The sequence below is a fragment of the Melanaphis sacchari genome, unplaced genomic scaffold (assembly GCF_002803265.2).
Source record: "Melanaphis sacchari strain LSU unplaced genomic scaffold, SCAv2.0 Contig105_pilon_pilon, whole genome shotgun sequence".
Taxonomy (NCBI): domain Eukaryota; kingdom Metazoa; phylum Arthropoda; class Insecta; order Hemiptera; family Aphididae; genus Melanaphis; species Melanaphis sacchari.
This window is the reverse complement of record NW_020270395.1, coordinates 1,138,961-1,161,991: the sequence shown is the minus strand read 5'-3', so window position 1 is coordinate 1,161,991 and position 23,031 is coordinate 1,138,961. Positions and strand designations below refer to the sequence as shown.

The following is a 23,031-nucleotide window of genomic DNA, read 5'->3' as shown; positions in this document are numbered from 1 at the left end:
TTACTATTATCTCCTGTTAACGCCTATTCAAAAAAAAAAAAAAAAAATGTTGCCAATAAATTTTGTAAAATGATATAACTCACAAGTACTGTTTCTTACTATCACTTAATACAGTGGTACAGCCAGGATTTTTAAGGGAGGAGTCTAAAACTATCATTACTTTAAACTTTAAAGTAGCAAGCAAATTTCATTATTTTATTTTTTGATTAATGTAAGAATTGTAATTATAATATAAAAAATGAATGATAATTAAATGTAAAAAATAAAGGTATGTACAATGTCCTCAATGTGTATAGGAACTCAGTGGTGTAATTATGGGGGTGATATGGGGATATATCCCCTCAGAAGCTTTTTTATTTTTAGAAAACCATAATTAAATTCCCGTAAGCACAAGTCTAGATTTTTAAATCCAAAACATCATGATTTCAGTTTGTGATATGTCATGTACATAATTGAATTTCATTATCGGATAGGTATTATATTTTCGATAACGAGAGAGTGGCGTAATTATATAATCCTATGTCACTACCTGTGAACCGTTAGTCGATGATTATTGCAAATGCCAATCGAAAGTCTCGTATAGGCAACACGGCCGCCTTGAATATCGGTTTATATATAGGGGCTTTAGATGTATGGAAAAATGTTAAGCAGGTTATTACTTATTATAATTTAATATTATACTGCTTTCTTAATGTTTACAATATATCTCATTAATTTGCTATGACTGTAATTTAGATTTTTCGTGAACATTCTAAAAAGCTTCATCAAAAATATTGTATCGTGGACTCTAACCATTTTCTAAGTGTTTATTCTAAACAAAAATTAACAATAATTGATCAGTTAGATTTAGAAAGGTAAGTACTGATTTACTAAACATGTTTTTTTTGTACATTACATCACACATGTACCTAGTACCATTACTAAGTATAGGTACCTAATTAATAATTATGTAATATACAATATTATTTTTAAACATATTTACTTACTATATTTTATATAATTTTAATTAGAGTTGAACAAATAAAATAAAATAGAAAGAAGCTTATCCCAATTTATTATTAACTGTGTGATTTTGTATGGTCGTCAAGAAATAGCGTTACGAGGCCAGAGAGATTCTGGAAGTTAGTATTTAATGTTTATAAAATTGTATATATATATTTTAAGTATTAATTTAATATTTTTAATAAATGCATCTATTCAATTTTTAAACAGACAGAAACAACCAATCAACCAATCTGGGTAATTTTAGAGCTATACTTAACTATCGTAAAGATGATGATAATTTAAAATATCATTTAGAAGATCAAGGAAGAAACAAATACATTACTCCTCAAGTTCAAAATTAAATTATTTCAGCATGTGGAGAAATAATTTTAAAAGAAATAGTAAATGAAGTAAATAACTCTCATTGTTTTACCATGTCAGCAGATGAAACCACTGACGTAACAGTTGTCGAACAGTTGGCATTATGTGTTAGATATGTTGATTCATAATATAATATTAAAGAAAATTTTCTTAAATTTATACCTGCACATAGCCTAACTGGGAAAAATCTATCAGAGTCTATTATAAGTGGTAAATAATAAATAAAATATTTTATACTTTAGAATACTTTACTAGGATTTTATACTTTAGGATTAACTGAATGTGGAATTAACTGCAATTTCCTTTATGGTCAAGAATATTACGGTGTTAAAAACATGTCAGGCCAATTCAATAGTGCACAAACACACATTAGAGCTACTTTTTCTAAAGCGATATATGTACATTGTGCAGCCCACTCATTGAACTTAGCTGTATCAACTGCGTGTAACATACAACCCATTAGAAACTGTTTGAGTTTTATAGAGAAATTATAAATTTTCTTCAATACACCTAAATTTCAAAATGTGTTGTTATCTTGTATTGAAAATAGCGATACTGATATCAAAATAAAAAGCCTTAAAAGACTATGTGCTACAAGATGGGTACAGCGCTATGATGCTGTACATTATTTTGTATTAGAAGCCTTAGAACTAATTTCAGACTGGAAAGATTCATTAGGAACTGCTATAGAAGCCAATATGCTTATAAAATCAATTGTTTCAGAGTTCATTGTATCTGTTTATGTTATTAAGGTGTATAACATTATTTTTTTGAAATTTAAAATAATTTATTTCTTATTCTAATGTAAATTATATATTTTGTAATAAGTTATTAATTGTAATGTAATTTGTAAGACAAATCTAGCTATTGTTTTCATAAAGTTTGCCTCTATGCAAACAGTTACAAAGAGAGTGAATTGATTTAAAATAAGCAGTCAATCTCACAGAAGAAATAGTATCAGAATTGAAGCTAATTAGAAGTAATTGTTATTGTGAATTTAAAAAATTATTTAGTCTAGCAAAGGTATAAAATATATAGTTATTATATAAACACTTATGTTAAGCTGAGTATAATTTGTTATAACTTATAGGACATGTCTGCTTAACTAGACATTGAATTAACACTCAAAAGAATTATTAAAAAACAAAAAAAACCGTGCGAATATCTACCGTAGATTATTTTATAACTGAATTATAAGAAAGGATTTTGTCTCATTCAGATATTTTAAAAGGTACCTACAATGATGTAACATAATATTTATAAGAATTGCATATTATTATATATTGTTAAAAAATAATTAATTATTAATTATATTTATGTAGTTTGAATGCTTATTTTCAACAAATTCAAACTTAACCGAAGATGAAGAATTATTATTCAAAAAATTGATAGAATTTTATAGTCCTGATGTAGAATATTTTGACAAATCATTATTTGAATTAAAATTATGGAAGCGTAGATTAATCAAATGTGAAAAGCTTCCAAAATTTGGTCTCCAAGCACTCATTATGTGCAATGAACAAATTTATCCAAACATATTATTGCTCTTAAAAATATTATGTACATTGCCAGTCTCGGCTACTTTACCAGAGCGTATGTTTTCCACTTTGAAAAGAGTAAAAACTTATCTAAGAAACACAATGGGTCAGGTAATATCATTATTTTTGTAAATTACATGATAATTATGAGCTTTTGTTAAATTAAATACTTAATAGGACCGCTTGAATGGACTTGCAATGTTATCTGTGCACCGAGACATTGAGCTGAACTTCGATCACATACTAGATATTTTTAGCAAAAAAAACTAAAAGAAAAATTAATTTAATAATATAATTTATCAAAAATACATTTAATTTAATTTAATTGTTTATTTTATTGTTTTTTAAAACCATTATTTTATCATTTACCTCATTTAATTTATAATAATAAATTAAAATAATATTATGATCTATGATATTAAATGTTCAAGGGGAGTATGGGGGGGGGGGCGTAGACCTCCACTAGAATGATAGTTTAAACTTATATCCCACCCCAGAACCAATTCCAAATTACGCCACTGTAGTAATTGCTGTAACAACAATAAAATTATGATATTTTAGAAAGATATGACACAGTTTAAAGGGAGGTCCAGAAACGGGTCCTCCCTGGTTCCTCCACTGACATAATATAAGACAAGATATACATAACATAATAAGTATTTTTGACTACATTTGTAATTTATGAATTTTTTATTACTTAACAACAATAGAAAGTGGAATTATTTAATAGTTATTTATTACAATACTTTTATAAGTGAAACATATTTGATAAAATTTTTATCCTTACAATTGTCTGAAAATAATAAAATGATGTACATTATGAGTAAAACTAACAAATAAGTAAAAAATTGATGTTTTAAAATTAAAACCAATATAAATAAAAAAAAATAAATAATAAAATTTTTTTTTAAATAATTATAATATTTATAATAATTATACATTTCTACATTCTTATAATTTTAGATGTCTGCGTCTTTATTAAGAATGCCATAACTTGATTTACAAACCCATCTATTTTAAACAATTTACTATTGGTTTTTAAATTCCAAATTCCTTTTTTAGCGTTTTCCAATAATTGTTTGTTCATTGCCAATTGTATTGCGATTTCAATATATTGTTTTTCATTATGAGCAAACAAATTTTTCATCCCTAATGAAAACAATTGTGAATTTGTTACAAGAGTTACAAGTTTTTTTCCCGGAAATGTTATCACTGGAATGCCGGCCCATAATGCATCCAAGCAAGCCATGTGTCCATTGTATAAAAATGAATCCAAATAAATATCAGCCAACTGGATTCGATTCAAATGTTGATATTTAGGAATTAAGTCAGCAAAAATGATACGTGATGAATCAAAGTTTAAATCAGAAGCAAATTTTCTTAAATTGTTTTCAGCAGCATCATTCAAACTTAAAAGCCATAGTACAGAGTGAGGAACATTATTTAAAATAGTTAGCCATGTACGGAAACTAAGTGGGTCTATTTTATAGAGTTTATTGAAATTACAAAAAACAACAACATTATCCGGTAAGTTGTAAAAAACTCTCACATATTCTTTTGAAGGTTGTTCTTCAATATATGCTTTATTAAATGATATAAAATCTGGAATTTCACTGGTTTCCATCTGGTTTCCATCAAGATGTAAACTATTTTGATCCAATATATTATTTGTATTTTCCATGACATTGCGTTGTAGTAAATTTGGAAACTTCTCCTTATGATCGCCAATAAAAATAGTTGAATTTAAGAATATAATTTTATCATTGAATTCCTTTATTTCATTTGCCAATTTTTTATCATAAAGTAATGAATAATGTGCAAAAAAGTAATCTATAAACGCCACATTACTACTAATACAGGGATAACCATACCATGAAACTTGAACTTTAGCCGGTCTTAAAGCAAATATTTTAATTATGGAATTCTTAGTATAACCACCCATGTCAACTAATACATGGATTTCATCACTATTTATAACTTTAGCAGCATCAATTACATTAAGATGTGATAATTTTTTAAAGCTTATGTCATTCTTCATCCTGAAATTCAAAAAATTGATTTTATATAATTAATATTATAATCAATGTGTCTGACAAAATTTTATTTAAGATTTTAATAGAAAAACAATACACAATGAGTGCTTTTGAAGAAATTAGATTATCTTTATGTTAAATAAAAAATATAGAAATTACAAAGTATTTGTTTCTAAAGAATCTAAAATTGCATGGCAATAAAATTAAGTTATTTTTAATTTTATTCTGTAAAATAATTGAAGTAATATAATGTATTGAAAAAGGTCTACAAGTAACAAACTACATTTAATTGCATTTATTAATTTATATAATTTAAATAAAATATTTACCAGGATTGGTTATTATCATTTGAAGATACGGAATAAAAAAATAATTGTACTTTGGACGAGTACTTTTGGATTAAGTATTCCAGGATCGTTGAAATTGGATGTTTATAAAAGTTGGTTAATATAAAACCAAACCTTAATTTTTTGTTTAAAGATGTTGGATAAAAAAACTGTTGTGGTCCTTCAATTGATTTTTCTAATTCCTCAACACATTGTTGTACATACTTGATACCAATTTTTTTTTGTACTTCAAACGATAATGGAAACAACAATGAATCATGAGGCAATAAGGTCAAAACTTTATCATCATCAAGTTGTCTATTAACTATTTCTTTTAATTTGACCATGTGAGAATCATAATTTGACCAGTCACAAACTTTTTGTAAACATAGTACTAAATTACAAAATACTTCTGGAAAATCTGGTTTTAGTTTTAGTATAGTTTCATATGCATGAATTGCATCAACAAAATTATTATTGTCTTTTTGTATAGAACCAATGTTAATATAAGCTTCTAAACATAGTGAATCAAGCTGAATTGCCATATAAAAATGACGTAATGCATCTTTACTATTGTTTAACTTGATACATATGTTTCCCAAACATAAATATATTTCAACTGATGTATTGTCATATGTCAAAGCTTTTTCATAATGAAGAATAGCAACATCAAGATTTCTAAATTCCTTGTACAAAAAATTTGCAAAATCTAAATGTATTTGAAAAGCATCTGGTTCATCAATTCGAAGAACTGTATTAAAGACTTCAATATCATCATATTGGCCCAATTTTTGTTTTAGAAATAACATATTCAGTAAAGCATTTAAATGACCTGGTTGAAGTAAAAGAGTCATTTTATAATAATCTAGAGCCATTTCGTTTTTATCAAATTTTTCATAAATTATTGCACTATCACAGTAAACATGGGCAAAATTTGGATTCAATTCAATAGCTTTTCTATACCTGTTGAAAAATAAATTATGATATAATTACAAATTATGCTCAATTAATTATTTTCAAAATATATATAATAAAATAATAATAATAATATAAATTAATTCAACAATGTACTATGTATAAAAATGTTACAGAAATTAATAACAAAGAAGTCCCAGGATAGCATTAATCAACCTATTTTAATTATTGTATCTTATACTAAGTCTTAAATAAAATAAAACAATTATAATTTATTAATAATTGATAACCGATAATCAAAAATAGCAGTGATTAAATGCATGCTTGCAAATATATTCATTAATAGTATCAAATACTTTTTTGTGCATCATATAACAATGACCTTTAAAGTTGAGATAGAATAACTGACAATTGAAATATAAGGAATTCTATACAAAATATAAAAATATAAAGCAATATTATAAAAAAAAAAAAAAAAAAAAAAAATTATAGGAGTCAGTACTTACTAATGAATAATAAGCAAAAAAACATTAAACTAGGGAAGGCAACAGTTTACACTGCATACATATGAAATATTAGATAAGTCAAGAATAAAAGCCAACAGAAGGGATAAGATATATTTATAAGCTAATAACTAAAATAAACAAAAATTATTTTGATGTAATTAATTTCTTTATAGTGGAACTCATTCTTAAAATTAAATTGTCTTAACTTCAGTTTACCAAGACATCGTAGATGATCAGTATATTACTAGACAAAAATGTATTTATTGATTATTATGTTAATTAATAGTTACCTGATTAAAGCCAAGTTAAAATGACCCAGTAGATGCATAATAAGTCCAACTTTCCAATGACCATATACATTCTCAGGATTAAAATACGCAGCAGTAATAAATGCATTTCTTGCATTTTCTAGATCAGATCTATCTAAATACAAATCGCCTAATGAAATGCTAATGTCTGATGCATTTTTATATTTATTTAACTTTTGGTATACTGCAAAAAGATATTTATATAAATCTTCTCTTTGTGAATTCAATTCAATACATTTTTCAAAATAATTTTCAGCTTCTTCAAAATTTTCAAGATTGTGAAAGTAAACCAAAGCCAATTCTAAAGTAATATCTAGATTATCAGGTTGAAGTTTTAAACATTTTTTATAGGTTTCAACAGACAATAACATGTTATCTTGATAACAATATGTAACTGCTAAATATCTTAAAGCAGAGATATTATCCGGATCTAATTCAATAGCTTTTTCAAATGAATTAACTGCTTTAGAATACTCTGTTACTTTGAGATATGCTAATCCTAAATTAACTAAAGTATTTTTTAAATTAGAATTTACTTCTAAAGCTTTATGATAATTTAAAATAGCTTTGTCAAATTTATCAGTCTTGAAATATACGTCTCCTAAATTGCATAAAGTTTCTTGAAATTCTGGGGCACTTTTCAGGGCAATCTTAAATTGCTGTTTAGCATTTTTTAATCTATTTAAAGAAAGAAGGAATTTTCCATACTTGTTTCGTACAGTATATAAATCCGGTTTTAAATTTAAAATCGGGATATAAATATATTCAGCAGATTTTGCATCATTTGTTTTAAATAATGCTTCAGCATAATTAATCCAACCATTGATATAAGAAGGTTTCTTAAAAATAGCTTCAGATAAGTAATTTTTTGCTAAATCATATTGGGATTGTTTCCAATAATTAGATGCAATGTTATTCAACACTTCAAAAGAATTTGGATTTATATTTATAGCCAATCTCAGGAAACTAAAAGATTTTTCATAGTTTCCGCATTTGAAAAATGATTCAGCCATAAGAGTTATAATATTTAAATCATTAGGTAAATGCCGAAGTAGTTCTTCACATATTTGCCGAGTTTTGATGAAATTTCCATTTTGAAGTTCTAATTTCGCAGATATTTGAAGATCAGCTAAGTATAAAAAGTAAAATAATTATATACATATATCATTTTAGAACATCAAAAATATTTAATATTAAGTTATCTCAATAATTAATAAATTAATAAAATAGTAATTAAATTTAAATGAAGTTCAGTCTATGATGAAATATGATAGAACAGAATCTAACACAAACTTAAACCCAGTTTACAGATTTGTAAAAAATTCTATTAAGTATTAAGATTACATTGTTCTATTAGGAGAACACACTAATTCAATAAGCGTAAACTGATATCCAGGATCTTGCCTTCTAAAATATAGGTATATACTAAGAAATTCTCCTTTTCATTTTAACCTTTGTATAAGTCTTATTTAAGGTATATCTAAGTATATATTAATCAGCATGTTTTATGATATTTTTTAATTTATTAATGTTTTTAGTAAATATTAAATCACCCTACCCTTATACTCATACTAAAATTAATTACTTAAATAAGACTTGTATTAGATTTAAAAGAACATTTACTTGCTTATGTTGTCTCTGTCTTACATACATAAAACTTGACTAATTTTTGTTCATTAAAGTATTACTACTTAGAAATGCTCATAATTCACTAAAAAACTATTCAAGTATTATGAAAATCTGACAATAGAACACAGATAATGCTTTTACTTTTAAGGTTTGATAAGTGGTAATTTAACTCGAATATTCATGAATTAAATGCATTAAATTAATTCTACTGAACAAAATTTTACTATACAGTATATTAATAAGACTTATTTAATTGTAATTGTGTATTGAGAAACAAATAGTTCAATATTTTACTTGTCATTAGGTATCCATTATGATGGCATTATTTTTTTTCCTTTTTGATTGTATTTTAACTTTAACTTGCCAAGACTACTTTCTCAGAATTTTGAATGAAAGTCTTTTGTTAGTCTAATCACCAAGAATACTTTATGATATGACTTTTGACATAGCTATTAGTCATTAACCTTAATTTTAGTATTACAGTTGATATTTTTTTTGAAATATTACATTTATTATGTTATTAGTATTTAATTATTAAAATAATTTATATCTATACAAAATTATATCATTTTATAAAACTCAAAATTTAATACAGTAGAAGCCGCTTATTAGAAACACGGATAATTGATACAATCGTGTTATTGAAACAAAATGTCTCGGGACAGATCGGCCGTATATTAGAACATTGAAAATAAATCGGATTATTGAAACATCACATCGGTTATTTGAAACAATTGGGAGAAGGTCAGTTGACATATACACCGATTATCTAGCGATAACCAATGTACTTCAATTTTATCTTTGCTGTCGTTACGTTTATTTTTACTGTAATTTATCGCGAGAATGCTCTTTCTGTACGTACTGGTCGTACCGTTTGTAGTTTAGCTTCAGCGTGCGTATGTAAAGATTATTAGTGTTTCCTTTTTCTAAAAATCTAAAAATGTCTAAACGCTAAGATTTTAGCCAATTTTCATGCGACCATTCGTGGTTTGAAACTCATTTGACCGATTTGCTAGCCCAATACACACGCTCTGATATTTTCAATGCGGACGAGACTGGGCTTTATTTTGGAGCTCTACCTGAACACACATACGCACTCAAAATAAGTGACAAAGCTAAAGGGGCAATATTACTCGTATGAAAATATGGTCATGGAGTTACTCGACGTAAAAAAACAAATTACGAATGATAAATATTTTACATAATATCGTAAAATATACACAATTGTGCATACTTTTTTAAATTATACAATATAGGTACATACATACATACATATTTTTTTCGCGTACCTATTATTCATTTTTTTTTTTTCAATCGCTTATTAGAAACAATCGGTTAATTGACACAATTCACCTTGGTCCCAAAGTGTTTCTAATAAGCGGCTTTTACTGTATTATCATTCTAAAATTACTGAAAAATAGTAAAAATAGAATTATAGTATAAATAGATGAAAATATCTTAAAATAATTCAAAAATATCATTATGTATAGTAAAATTTATAATAATATTAAATATGTTAACATGAATGTTTCAAAATTAAAATAAAATAATAATAAACATCATTAATTTATCATTTGAAAAAATAATTTTGTTCAAATTTAACCTTAAAATGTTTTTAAAAATAATTGTACACTTATATAAATTTATAATTCCAGTATAAACTACTACTTACGAATCTTATATTAAGCTTTCAAGATATAATATAAAAAGATAGATTTTTAAGAGTTTTTTTTATAATTTTGGAAAATTTAAAATTCAAATACTCATAACAAATTAATTTGTCTTTCTGCTTAATTTTTTTAGATAATTTGAAAAATGTATAAAAAATTTTTTATTACATTTTCAAACTTCAAGTTAAGAATTATAAATATTTTGAATTTTTAAATACAAAATTATATATTTATTATTTTTAGGTTTTGAGACAAATTTAATCGAAATTCCAAATTTCAACGCATATAAAAAATATTATGACTTTACATTTTTGATATTTTTTTATTGAGAAATTAACAGCTTCTAAGGAGTTTTGGATTAAATTTGTTTTAAAATATTTTTAAGCATTTCTATCAAACGAGTTTTTTAATCAACATTCATAGATAAAATCTACAAAAAATTGAACAATTAAATTAAAATTTATCTTTTATGTAAAACAATGATTTAATTATTTGGTCAAAACTTCAAGTAATTACGGTAATTCATTTTTGAGTTACACAAAAACAAAATCAATTTTGTCAAAATTTTTTAATTTTTCTGGTTATTTCCATCTCGGATATTGAATGTCTTTATATTTTATACATATTAGGAGAATACTAATATTAATTATGTCATGTATTTATGTTTTTAATCAAATTATATTGGAAAATTGTTAAAAAACAACACCTATATTTCATGAAGCATACTTGTTTTGTTATTTTTTGTAAAAAGGTAAAAAGGTCACAATTAAGTAACAACTGAACAGACACTAAAAATAATTACCCTAATTGATCAATGATAGTTAGAACAGTACTAAGTATAATTCTAAATTATTACATTTTGTGTTAAAACAGAGACAGCTCATTACAATTGATCACCTGAATAATAATATATATAAACTATAGAGCATATTATCGATAATAAGTAATAACTTACCAAGGTAATTGTAATGTACCTAAAAAATAAAATAACAAAAAATCATGAAAAAATATACATCAAGTACTGGTTGTTATTGATATAATTATTTACCTCTAAGGCTTTATAAAGAGTCTTAATGGTCTCATCGCCTAAGTTTATTGAATATGCCATTCCAAAGGTTGCTCGTGCCAAATCTTTAACTTTTGTTATTCCTAATAATTTAAATTTTTTGGAGATGTCCTCAAATCTTTAAAAAATAAAACAATAATAATAAAATAAATGTATGATAAGAAATTGAATATATGTATTATAATACTCAATTGCTGAACAAATTTACGTCATGTTACAATAAAATTGTTATTATTTTATCTGAAAAATATGATAGGTTCATAGTCAGTAATATTTGTTACTAAATTCTTGTACTGGACAAAATATAATATTGTCCCTATTATATATTTTGAAAATACTATGATTTGTGTAATGCAATAAATATTAGATTTTTTCAAAATATGCAAGATAAAAATGCTGTCAGAAGCTTGAAACTATTATGATTTGTAATAATTACCGACAAAAATATTTAAGAATAATAATGAAGTATTGTTCAACATTTTTCCTTCTAATTATCTAATAATAAGTGAATTATATATTTTAGCAAACTGTGGCAGTAAAATCAAGGACACAGATAGCAGGACTTTGATGGTTAAATAGTTGATATAGCTTATAACCATAGACTAAGATATAAGAATAGTATAGTCCGTGAGTATAACTGAATATGTAAACAGGTACATTTTATACCATAGTTTTTGTTAAATATAAATATAATCATCAAGGACTTTGGGCAGAGTTTAAGCTAGGCATTTAGATACTGCAAGGAAAACATATTGACACACTTAAAAGCATTATGTTAATTACACAAGTTTACTAGTAACTATCACATTCGATACTGTTTTTAGCAGCTATTTATATTTAATACTTGATATCAGATTTAGATCCAGAATTGTTTTTGGATAAATCCAAAAATTTGGCTATGAAAGGTAATACAGTTAACACAGTAAATTTAAATTAAATGATCAAGTTCAAAATCATTGTTTTTGAAAATTTTGGGTGAGACTGGACTATCTAGTCAACCATTTGAATTTACCTAATGCATAATTAGCATAGAATATAGTAAGTAAGTAATAGGTAATAATTAATAAGTTATACCTTACAGCTTTAAAAATATTAAAAACATCCACGAGAAGAAGGGATAATTCATAAGTTCCATTTTACTGGCTACAGAATAATAGTTCCAAAATAATAAAACATTTGAACATAATTATAAAATTAATAAAAATCATCTTAAAACTTTATTTCATTCAGAAATCAAAATTCAATAAGCAGTTAAAAATCTAGTACCATAAGTGGTATATTCACATAAAATAAACATGAATCAAGAATTAATATTTCACACACAACTAAAATAAGTAGTTTTAAATTAGATATGCATGCATTATACTTTTAATTTATACTTAGATCAAAAGAAAAGAAACCTAGATTCTTATACATAATATTAATACTTAAATAAAATATTTACTTTTTAGGGTTACTTTCTGACAAAATATTTGTAATAACAGATATTGGTGATTCGCATTTTACATGATCTGGACAAAACATCTTCTGTAAATAACAATATAATTGTTACAATTAATAAAATTATTTTTACTAGTTCATCAAAAATCAGAAAATTAAATTAACATTATCTTATGATAATGCATTGTAATTGTATTTTAGGCGTTCAAACACCCCCCCCCCCCCCAAAAAAATATTTGGTTATTTGCATAATTATTTACTTATTCAATTTTAATGTTAATAATTTTATTATATCTTTAAACAGGTATAATATTACATTGTGTTTGTGAAAAATCGGCTAAAGAAAATAAAAATACTCAAACAGAATTTAAAATAAAATTATACCTAATGTGTATTATTGGCATATTTCCTATTAAGTATACTCATGGTGTATTTCCTATATTTATTAAAAAAAAGTTCTATTTTTTAATAACTGATTTTCAAAAACACCCCCTCCCCAATTTTTTTTTCTATGTACGTCCCTGAATATATCTATTTGTATATATTCTGTAACTTGTGTTTAATCTATCTCCCATTTTGGTATACAATTTATAAGATTTTTAAATAAAGAATAAAAAAAAATCTATGAGAAGAATCAATTAATCATTAAAATACCTAATAACGAGGACTAATTCAATAGAGTCTTTAAAAATTTTGAATTATAACATAGGATTATTGACATTTAAAGTGAGTATAATAATCTTAGAAATATCACATACCTATATAAATGACTGATTAATTAATATACTATTTACAGAGAGTAGTAATGGATTCATAATTTAAAATATTAGACATATATGATTTTTAAAGACAATTATTTATAATTATCCTCATAAACTTATGACTAAACTATAATAATCGAAAATAAAATATTTTAAAACTCTAGGTTTATAATCATCTGCCAAGTCTATGAAATTTTGTTTGTTTGAGCCACATTTTTTTACAATATTTCTAAGTCATCATTTGCATAATTTTGAAAGGAACATGAGCGATTTGGAAATTAAGGTTTTCAAACATTTTTTTATCAGATAGAAAGTAATAATGGTATTGGAAATTTGAAACTGCTAAACATTTAATCTTAGTTGGATACAATTTGTAGTGGGTAATTCATTTATTTTAAAAATTAACATTTAAATAAATTTTAGAATTTTATTTTTAAACAATAATAAAACAAATTAAGGTTAAAGTTGAAATTTTAATTTATTCTGAATTGGATATTTAATAGTTAATTTATTTATTAAATTTGACTAAATTTTATTATTGCAAAAACAATGTAAAATCAAAATAATGAATAAATTACAAGTTTAATACTGGTGACAACAACAATTTATTGTTATGAAGTATACTACAATAGTTGATGTTAACAGGTATTCATCAATTATAATTTGTATTATTAGAAGAATTTGTAGGTACACACATTGTTTTATCTTATATATAACATACAAAAATTAACAAAATAGAAGATCCAATAATTTTGTGTTGTCAAGTTAAATGACTTGAATTGACTTTTCAATTATTTGTATTCTCATATTAGATATTTACAATATTTTAGTTTATAAGTTATGATTAAGTAAAAAATTAATATTTAAAAATGGAAAAAATGCTCATAACTTAATAATAAACTAAAATATTTTAAAAATCAAAACAAGTGAAAATGGGTAATTTTCTTTTCTTTAAGTTTGATAATGATCCAATTCACTTTAATATTAAAACTAACAACAAAATATTGAAACTATTAAATAATATAATATTATTATATTTAGTTATGTTTTGCATAAATAAGATAGAGATAATACATGTAGATACAAAATCCTCTTAATGAGGTATAAATACTGGAAATTTTTGTGTCTACGACAAGTTTTTTAGCTAGTCTCACGACGCAATATTCAATGTTGTCAATAATCCATACCATATGGCCAGTGACAATTTGTAATCGCCAAGAAAGTATTTTTATCAGTATTGACAAAGCATCATAAGCAATATATCGAAATACAATCTGCATTGGACATTTTGAAAGTCAAAAAGTATATTAATATTAAATAAATAAGAAAAAAATAATATCAATAGTCATACAAGTATCAACATAAATGGCGAACCGTAAACAATGCTATCAGAACACTGTAAGGTTCTTTATAGTTAAATGTATAAGCTTTTCATTCGTTGCTAGTTGCTACTATCTAAATAGGTATATAATAAAACGACTTACAATGACAATTTAGACGTTCATACTTACCGAAATATATTTATTCCGATTTTCAAATATTTAATAATAGTAGTCTTCAGCCGCGACAAGAACACAATAATATTATAAAATACAGCTATGCCATACAGTAGACTACTAGAGATCCTATATAAGAGACTTTACAGCACGTACTATCTATACTCACTACGACAGAACCGTAGAAGGTGTTAAAAGCATGCAGTACAAAATGTATTAAAGACTTTCTGACTCCAGTACTCCGGTTTACTAAAATGTATTTAAATCCATTGAAATGAACTAGCAAACACGCTTTGGTCTCGTGAAGTTAATGAAATAAACAAAATTTTTCGACTAAACTATACTTGAAAAATACACTGGAAGGATATGGGTTAGAATGACGGTGCATTACAACCTCAAAACACTTCGGAAGTGTAGACCAGCGTTTTACATATTATTTGGGTGTGTCGATAAAACTGGTGTAGTTGATGCACTTCGGTGCACCTACAAGCAACACCATTGGTTAATAATCCGCGTTCCGTATGATGTGACGCCGGTCCCTCCGTCACGGGTCCAAACTCCAAATGCGGTATAAACCACATGTTGTATGGCACAAAACAATAGTTATAGTTGTTATTTTCAGTTATCATAGACCCGTTGGCTGAAGCGTGCTAGATCGATCTCTCTTGTAGATTCTGTACATGGGATAAATAATTTTATTCGGTCAGTAACAATACAAATCACAGGTCTATAGGGTTATTTCATATTTAATATGCAAACACTGAAACATCCTATAATGTTTTAGTATGTTATATTTTTTAATCTATATATACATATAGTAATGCACTATCGAACTTGCACACTCAAAAACGATGTGCAAATTATAAATATATCGTTTGGTCTGAGGGATTGAATATTGTATGGACTTTATCGCTAACAGTGTGTTGTGCGAAAAAATCGTGTACATCTATTAGCTATATCAGAATGTCCTTATAGTGACTGTGTGCTGTTTAAATTCGCTCTCCTTACGAAATTGAGATTTCCGTGAGCCTGGTGGTAAATCTGTATCCGGAAGACGATGGAGAGGGAGGGAGGTGTTGATGATGATAGGGATGAAATATAGATACTACGCAAAAGGGATTCAGGAGGTATCGGGTCACAAACCCCCCATGATATTTTGAAAACCCCTAAAAAAATGGCAGAAATATTTTTCAAAATAAAAAAACTTTAAACTTGATACTAACATTTTTTTATTTTTTGATAAAATAAAAATCTATCATCAAACCAATTTAACTTGCCAAAAAATATTTCGTTAATAAAAGTTTTGAATGTATAAATATAGGTAAGTTTACCAACAAATTTTGGCAATCCCCCCATGAGAAAATCCTGGCTACGCGCCTGAAGGGATTTAGTGACAAAAAGATTCGTGTACCTGTATCTTCCTGGAATTGTAAAAGTATTTTTATTGTCATAATAATAATTATTATACTCTTTTGCAGTAACGTCTTTTAATGAAATTAATTAAGGACATATTTTTTTTTATCAAGAAATGTAAAAGAAAAAAATGTGTAAAGTTAAAATATGAACAAAGTGTTTAATAAAAATATGTATTAAAACGAATTCGGACCTATAAGTTGAAACCTTTAAATGAATTTTAAAAAAAACCAACGTTTAATTATATCTTATTAAAAGTTACAGAGCTATTAATTATATAACGACGAGTTATTTTTGGTGGGAGAGTGATAAACCTTTTGGCTCCCAGGTACCTAAGACATACAAGGTCATCTTGACAAAATTACCAGTTCAACTAAGGCTGGGGAAATATACGATTAAGAGAGTACAGATAATATAGTTGCATGTATTAGAGCTGTATATAGTTCATCATCTACATATTATAAAGTATCCATGTTGCATTATTGTTAATCTATTCATTAAGAAAAATCATTAAGCATTATTTTCTGATAAAATAAATTAATGGGACCCTATAGCAAAACAGAATAGTTTATCAACAATTCAGCCAAGTGTAAACTCCTACATGAATAACCTTTTTACCTGTATCATCATTAAATGTAAACTCCTACATCAATAACCTTTTTACATTTTTACCTGTAAATCAATGGTACCGTTATCTTCTACATGGACATTTTTACCTGAAAAAAATAGGGTAGTATTATTGAAAGGCGTCGCCCGAGTGCGTCCCGTTAATCATATCGTACCTTTTTAATAGCCCGATTGCGTCCGCGATAATATCACAAGTAATTTTGGTATATCCCATGTGCGTCCGCGTATTATTGCTAGCAATATTTGTCTTTATGGATAAAATGCATTGATATCTTATAATATTACACTGCTTGCATTTACATTATAGTCCATACGTAGAAATCTATTATTCATAACTAGTATGTGTAGTGATGTATATGCAGCTAATAGTTTTGTTTAAATATATTTAATTAACATTTTATAAATTTCTAGATATGATTATGTGAAAATCATGGCACTGAAAAGTCAACCAAAAAAATAATTTAAATATTAACCCAACAGTTTAAAAATGGATGTAAATCTAAATAATTAAATAAACATAATAATAATAAACTTTTATAATAAATATAATTAAATAACTAATTATTTTTGGGGTGTATGCCAGTTCACCTCCTCGTGGTGCACCCTGGGTAACTCTAAATGAACTGGGACGCACTTGGGCTACGTCAAAGTAGTGACCTTTTCCTCATGGGACGCACTCGGGTAAGACCTTATTCCGGGCGAATTCGGAACATTAAAAAAGGACATTTTGGGACGCACTCGGGAGTTGCCCATTATTGAATTTGCAATTTTAAAGTTAAAAAGCTCGAACATTTAAAAATTATCATAACATGAAAATAATAAACATACAAAATATTAATACTTAAATAAACATTAGCAGTACAAAATGTTAATAGATCAGCGATAGTAATTCGTAGGGCTCGGATTTTGTAGCAAAATAAATCCTTAAAAAAGCATTTATTAATTTAATTCTAAAAAAGCAAATTTCAATTACACATAAAATTAAATATTAAAAAAGGAATTCACAACCATATATTTAGTCAAGTTACTTTCATTGAAACTCATTCTATTGGGTGCTAATATATTTTTATACATAGAAAAAGACCTTTCCACGTCAACCGATGTAATCGATACATATTTCATATAAACTAAATCATTTGAATCATACTGTTCCACATTTACGTTTAGTGCAGTGCCATTATGAATACTATTGACTTTTTGAAGTTCTGCCCATCCATTATTTTTTGAAAACTATTTCGGCACAATAACGACAGTTATTTTATCAGTCATATATTTATTACTGGTTTTTTCCAGTGGCGTGCCCAGCAGGTAGGCCTGGTAGGCCCGGGCCTACCCTGTTTTCAAATAATAATTATTAATATTTTTCAAGAAACATAATTTTATACAATTTTTTGCTTCATAATACGATATGTAATTGAATCATTTTGGAACAAAGATTATTTATTTATTACCCACTTATAGCAAGCGTTTATACGTTATTAATAATTCTTTCCTTTGTCGCAAACAATTGTAGCCACAGGACTGCTTATCGGCTAAAAATTGTAAATAATAGACAATAATACACCCGAAGTGAGTTATTTATACATTCGTCACTGACCGTTCACTGCCGACAATCGTCATTTGATATAAGATAATGAATATGGTTTACAAAATATATTTTATTAGTTTATTACAGTGTGTACTGTGTAGTGTGTAGACGTATTATAGTGACTTGTGTGTAACCGAGCCGATCGAGGAAATCGTTTTGTCTGTTTTTGTTTATGTACACTATTAGAATAACCTAAGTACTTTTTTTATTTTATATTGATTATAACTTGACTAATAATTAAATAAAAATAAAAATATGATTAGCCAGTTTTTTAAACCTATTCCGAAACCCACAAGGACATTGAACGATGACGATAGTACAATAGATCAACCACAAACAAAAATGTTAAAATTAAATGTTACCTCAACTTCTAACGAGTCTTCTATTTCCTCGTCTAGCTTAAATGTGCTTGATATTAGCTTAAATAGTGATGAACAACCTATTCAGCCGATTATCAATTTTCCACGTCGTAAAATTTGTGAAAAACAACGTAGTTTTCAAAGTTCATGGTACAAAGTTTATCCTTGGATTGAATATTCTGTTCAATTGGATGCAATTTTCTGTTTTTTTTGTCGTCATTTTACTAGTTCTATATCTCGTGAAAAGCATCAAGATATTTTAATAGCCACAGGATATAATAATTGGAAAAATATTTCGGGGATGGCAAAAAAACATAACTCGGCAGATTCGCATAAAACATCGTTAGCCAAATATCAAGGTTATATATCATCAAAAAGTATAGGAGCTGTTACAACTCAAATGAATAGTCATGTCGAAGAGAATATAAATAAAAATCGAGAAGTATTAAAAAGTGTAATTCGTTCAGTTTTGTATTGCGCACGACAGGATATAGGTTTACGTGGTCACAATAATGTAATCGAATATTCAAATGAAGACGAACACGACTTAGAAACTACAAAAAATCAAGGTAATTTTAAAGAACTATTAGATTTACTATGTTTGGAAAATGAAAAGTTTAATATAAATTTAAAGTCCCTACCTAAAAATGCTAAATATACATCAAATAAAATCCAAAATGATATTTTATTTGCGTCTTCAAATGTCATTTTACAAACTATTATTAAAGAAGTGAATGAAGGTAGTTCGGTTTATAGTTTAATTGTTGATGAAGCTCGTGATGCGTCAACATTTGAACAAATGTCAATATGTGTCAGATATGTACATAAATTAACTATAAAAGAAAGGTTCTTAGGATTTGTACAAGTAGAAGAATTAGATGCACTGGGCCTAACTAATTCTATTATCGAATTTTTAAATTCAGTTGGTTTAGATATTACAAAATGTATAAGTCAATCCTACGACGGTGCATCAGTAATGTCTGGTTCTACGAATGGCGTACAAGTAAAAATTAGAGAACTTTCTAAAAACAAATGCCCTTATATACATTGCTATGCACATCGGCTTAATTTAGTTTTGGTCGATGTTGCTAAATCAGTTGAGGTTGTTGACAATACGATTGGATTGCTTGAAGCAATTTATGCATTTCAATCGAGTTCAACTTTACGTTATAAAATATTTTCTGATGTCCAAAAAGATTGTGAAACAATTTTAAAAGTCCCTCAACATAGTGATACTAGATGGGTTGCAAAATATAAAGGTATTCATTTTTTTTTAATTCGTTGTGAACATGTCATAAAAGCTTTATCACAACTGTCAAGTAGCTCAAAAAAAAAAGAGGCCGTAGAAGCCAAAGGATTATTAAACCAATTTCGATCGTTTGACGTATTATTTGTTTTAACATTTCTTGATAACCTTTTATCAACTATCAACGTACTTTCAATACATTTACAATCTTCTTCTCTTGATATAATTAAGTGTTTAAATTTAATTGATGCTACAATAAAAGAGCTTCAAAGTTTACGTTCGGATGAATTTTTCAATAACTTTTATAAAAAAGCTCAAATTATGGCTTCAAATTTAAATATCTCTATGGATAATTATGAAAAAAGACAGAAAAATATTAATAGTACATTAAGTGATTATGTAATTACTTCAACAATTGGCTTAAAATGTAATAAAACTACGACTCAAAAATTGCGAATTATGTATTTTACAGTAATAGATAATATGTTGAATGAAATGAAAAAAAGATTTAATAACAATTCAGAATTTTTAACTGCTATTTCAGTATTCAATCCGATATCAACAAACTTTTTAAATGATGATTTTGTTTTAAAGTGTATAAATTATTATGGAGATGATAATTATTTCTCTGACCAAGTAATAAGTCAAAGCAAATTAGCAAAAAATATGTACAGTAGTTGTAAAAATATCATAGATTTTTACAACGAAATATGCATTATGGGGCAGTCATTTGGAGAAATTAAAAAAGTCATTGAACGAGTATTAGTTATACCTGTAAGTTCAGCATCGGCCGAAAGAAGTTTTTCAACAATGAAAAGGATAAAAACTTATTTACGAACATCTATGTCTACTACACGTCTTCATAATTTAGCGTTAATTTCTATTGAGAGGGAGTTAAGTTTTGAATTAATTCAGGATCCTACAAAGATTGTTGACGAGTTTGCTAAATTGAAAAATCGAAGACTTCAATTCACTAAATAATTATTATATTTTATATTTTTATGTACTTATAATTAAAAAAACTATTGTTTCATTTGCATTCATTTAGGTATTATTCAGTTATATAAAAACTTAATTTTATTTTTTAATATGTAACTTTAGGTATTATTAACAAGTCAAATATGAGGAATAAATTGTGTTGTACTATATTATTTTATAATCATTTTTTCTGATTCAATTTAAAAATATTATTAAGTTTCTAAAAAAAAAAATAATGTGTATTGTGTACATATAAACTAAAATAATTATAACCGGGCCTATCCTACATTTTGATCCTGGGCACGCCTCTGGTTTTTTCACTGTCTTATAATTTCTGGTAATACTAATATAGTCCAAGACGTATAATATACATAGAAATAAGCTAAGTTTTCAAGAAAAATATATAAAAATCAAGAAAAAATAACCAAATAGGAGAAAAGCAATAAAAAGCAGATTTTGTGGAAAAAAGCAAAAAAAAGTTTACTTCATTAAAATCAGAACGATTCAAAACGTATTTATATAAAAGAATTATCTTTCTATCACACTTCCCTCAAAAGAAGCATTTGCTACAAAATCCGAGCCCTAGACTAATTAATATGGAATTGACACAACACAAACAAACAAAAATTATTTAAATACATAAATTTATACTTACACAAAAAAATAAATATATTCAGGGAGATATTTCACGTTTAGGTTTTATCTTTTAAGTATAACACAAAAATAAATGTAAATGATTATGAGTTATGACTTGTGACTATTGTTTTTTTAAATTTTTATTTTAAATTTATACTTTTGTATAATATTATGCATTAATATATTACAAAACTGATATATTTTTACAGTGGTACGAGCGGTATCCTTTTTTATCATCTTTTGTAGAAGTTAACACTATTTTTATGTAGAAGATTACATTACATTTGTAAGAGTTTACCATTTCCCAATAATTCAACTAATATTCAATGTAAAAGTTTTTCGTTCGACCATACTCGTATCGGGTTCACAGGGCACAGGTCAATAGTGGAGTTTATAAAAACAAAATAAAATTAACGTGGAAATATCATATACATATAAACAATATTAATCCTATCAAGTAAAAAAAATAATAAAAATATAAGACGTCTCCTCATTTTACGGACACGTTTATGTCATTTATTTTATTTTTCCATCTATTGTGATACCCATGTGAGCCCGGAGAGGGGGCAAGACGGGGCATTTGCCACCCCTTGGAATTCAAATATAATGTTGAACATTATAGCTTTTATTTTGATTTAAATAAACATTTCGTTGATATTTTTACTAAAATATGTGGGGGTGGCCAAATAATAATGATTGGTAAAAATGAAAGATAAAATTATTTAATTAAACCCTTGTTCGTCGTAATAACAATATATTAATTAATATAAAATAACACGTAGATAAGATGACTGATACACATTACGCACACGTTTAAAAATAAACCGAATGTACAATATTGTTATTTATTTTATCGTTTAGAAACTATTGTAATAATATTGTGAAATTATTAAATTAAATTAATTATTATTCGTCAACGCGCCGTCAACGGTGAAACACGGACCACGCTTAACTACGTACGTATTGTATTTATAATATATTTAATATTTAATTTTATTGTGATTATGGACATCATAATTTTTTTTTTAAATCCAAGCTTTTTGATTCTCTTAATGAAGTCTTTACTGACTCTTATTTCAACTATTGAAATAAATAATACAGTCAATACAAAGTCGTCGGAATTGTGTGTAG

General features: G+C 26.2%; 2 protein-coding genes and 2 long non-coding RNA genes across 5 annotated transcripts; 3 read left to right on the top strand and 1 right to left on the bottom strand.

The window, feature by feature from the left end:
* Window positions 1-858: 858 nt before the first annotated feature.
* On the top strand, window positions 859-1,726 carry LOC112603119. Its single transcript, XR_003115148.1, has 4 exons — window positions 859-930; window positions 1,011-1,121; window positions 1,213-1,575; window positions 1,636-1,726. It is a non-coding gene; the product is annotated as an uncharacterized LOC112603119 (long non-coding RNA).
* Window positions 1,727-1,863: 137 nt separating this feature from the next.
* On the top strand, window positions 1,864-3,165 carry LOC112603124. 2 transcript variants are annotated; one of them, XR_003115150.1, is made up of 4 exons: window positions 1,864-2,388; window positions 2,456-2,596; window positions 2,688-3,014; window positions 3,081-3,165. It is a non-coding gene; the product is annotated as an uncharacterized LOC112603124 (long non-coding RNA). The 2 variants fall into 2 exon arrangements; XR_003115149.1 differs by having other exon boundaries at window positions 1,864-2,596.
* Window positions 3,166-3,846: 681 nt separating this feature from the next.
* On the bottom strand, window positions 3,847-15,465 carry LOC112602828 (UDP-N-acetylglucosamine--peptide N-acetylglucosaminyltransferase 110 kDa subunit-like). The gene is made up of 7 exons (XM_025351152.1): window positions 15,069-15,465; window positions 12,801-12,883; window positions 11,339-11,474; window positions 11,246-11,264; window positions 6,974-8,120; window positions 5,266-6,225; window positions 3,847-4,942 (listed from the first exon to the last, which is right to left on the bottom strand). Exons 2-7 carry the CDS (start codon window positions 12,878-12,880, stop codon window positions 3,847-3,849), a joined length of 3,438 nt encoding a protein of 1,145 aa, XP_025206937.1. The 5' UTR covers window positions 12,881-12,883; window positions 15,069-15,465.
* A 3,471-nt stretch (window positions 15,466-18,936) lies between these two features.
* Window positions 18,937-21,267, top strand: LOC112602818 (zinc finger MYM-type protein 1-like). The gene is made up of 2 exons (XM_025351144.1): window positions 18,937-20,299; window positions 20,981-21,267. The coding sequence occupies exons 1-2, from the start codon at window positions 18,937-18,939 to the stop codon at window positions 21,265-21,267; spliced, it is 1,650 nt and encodes a 549-aa protein (XP_025206929.1).
* Window positions 21,268-23,031: the final 1,764 nt, after the last annotated feature.

Excerpts from the sequence above, each read along its gene's own strand:
- LOC112602828 (XM_025351152.1), bottom strand. The coding sequence starts at position 12,880 with ATGTTTTGTCCAGATCATGTAAAATGCGAATCACCAATATCTGTTATT. Across the intron at positions 11,475-12,800 it reads TCAGAAAGTAACCCTAAAAA|ATTTGAGGACATCTCCAAAA; the intron begins GTAAATATTTTA and ends TATTTTTTAAAG. Across the intron at positions 6,226-6,973 it reads TTTAACTTGGCTTTAATCAG|GTATAGAAAAGCTATTGAAT; the intron begins GTAACTATTAAT and ends ATTTTTCAACAG.
- LOC112602818 (XM_025351144.1), top strand. The coding sequence starts at position 18,937 with ATGATTAGCCAGTTTTTTAAACCTATTCCGAAACCCACAAGGACATTG. Across the intron at positions 20,300-20,980 it reads ATGGGTTGCAAAATATAAAG|ATTTTTACAACGAAATATGC; the intron begins GTATTCATTTTT and ends AAAATATCATAG.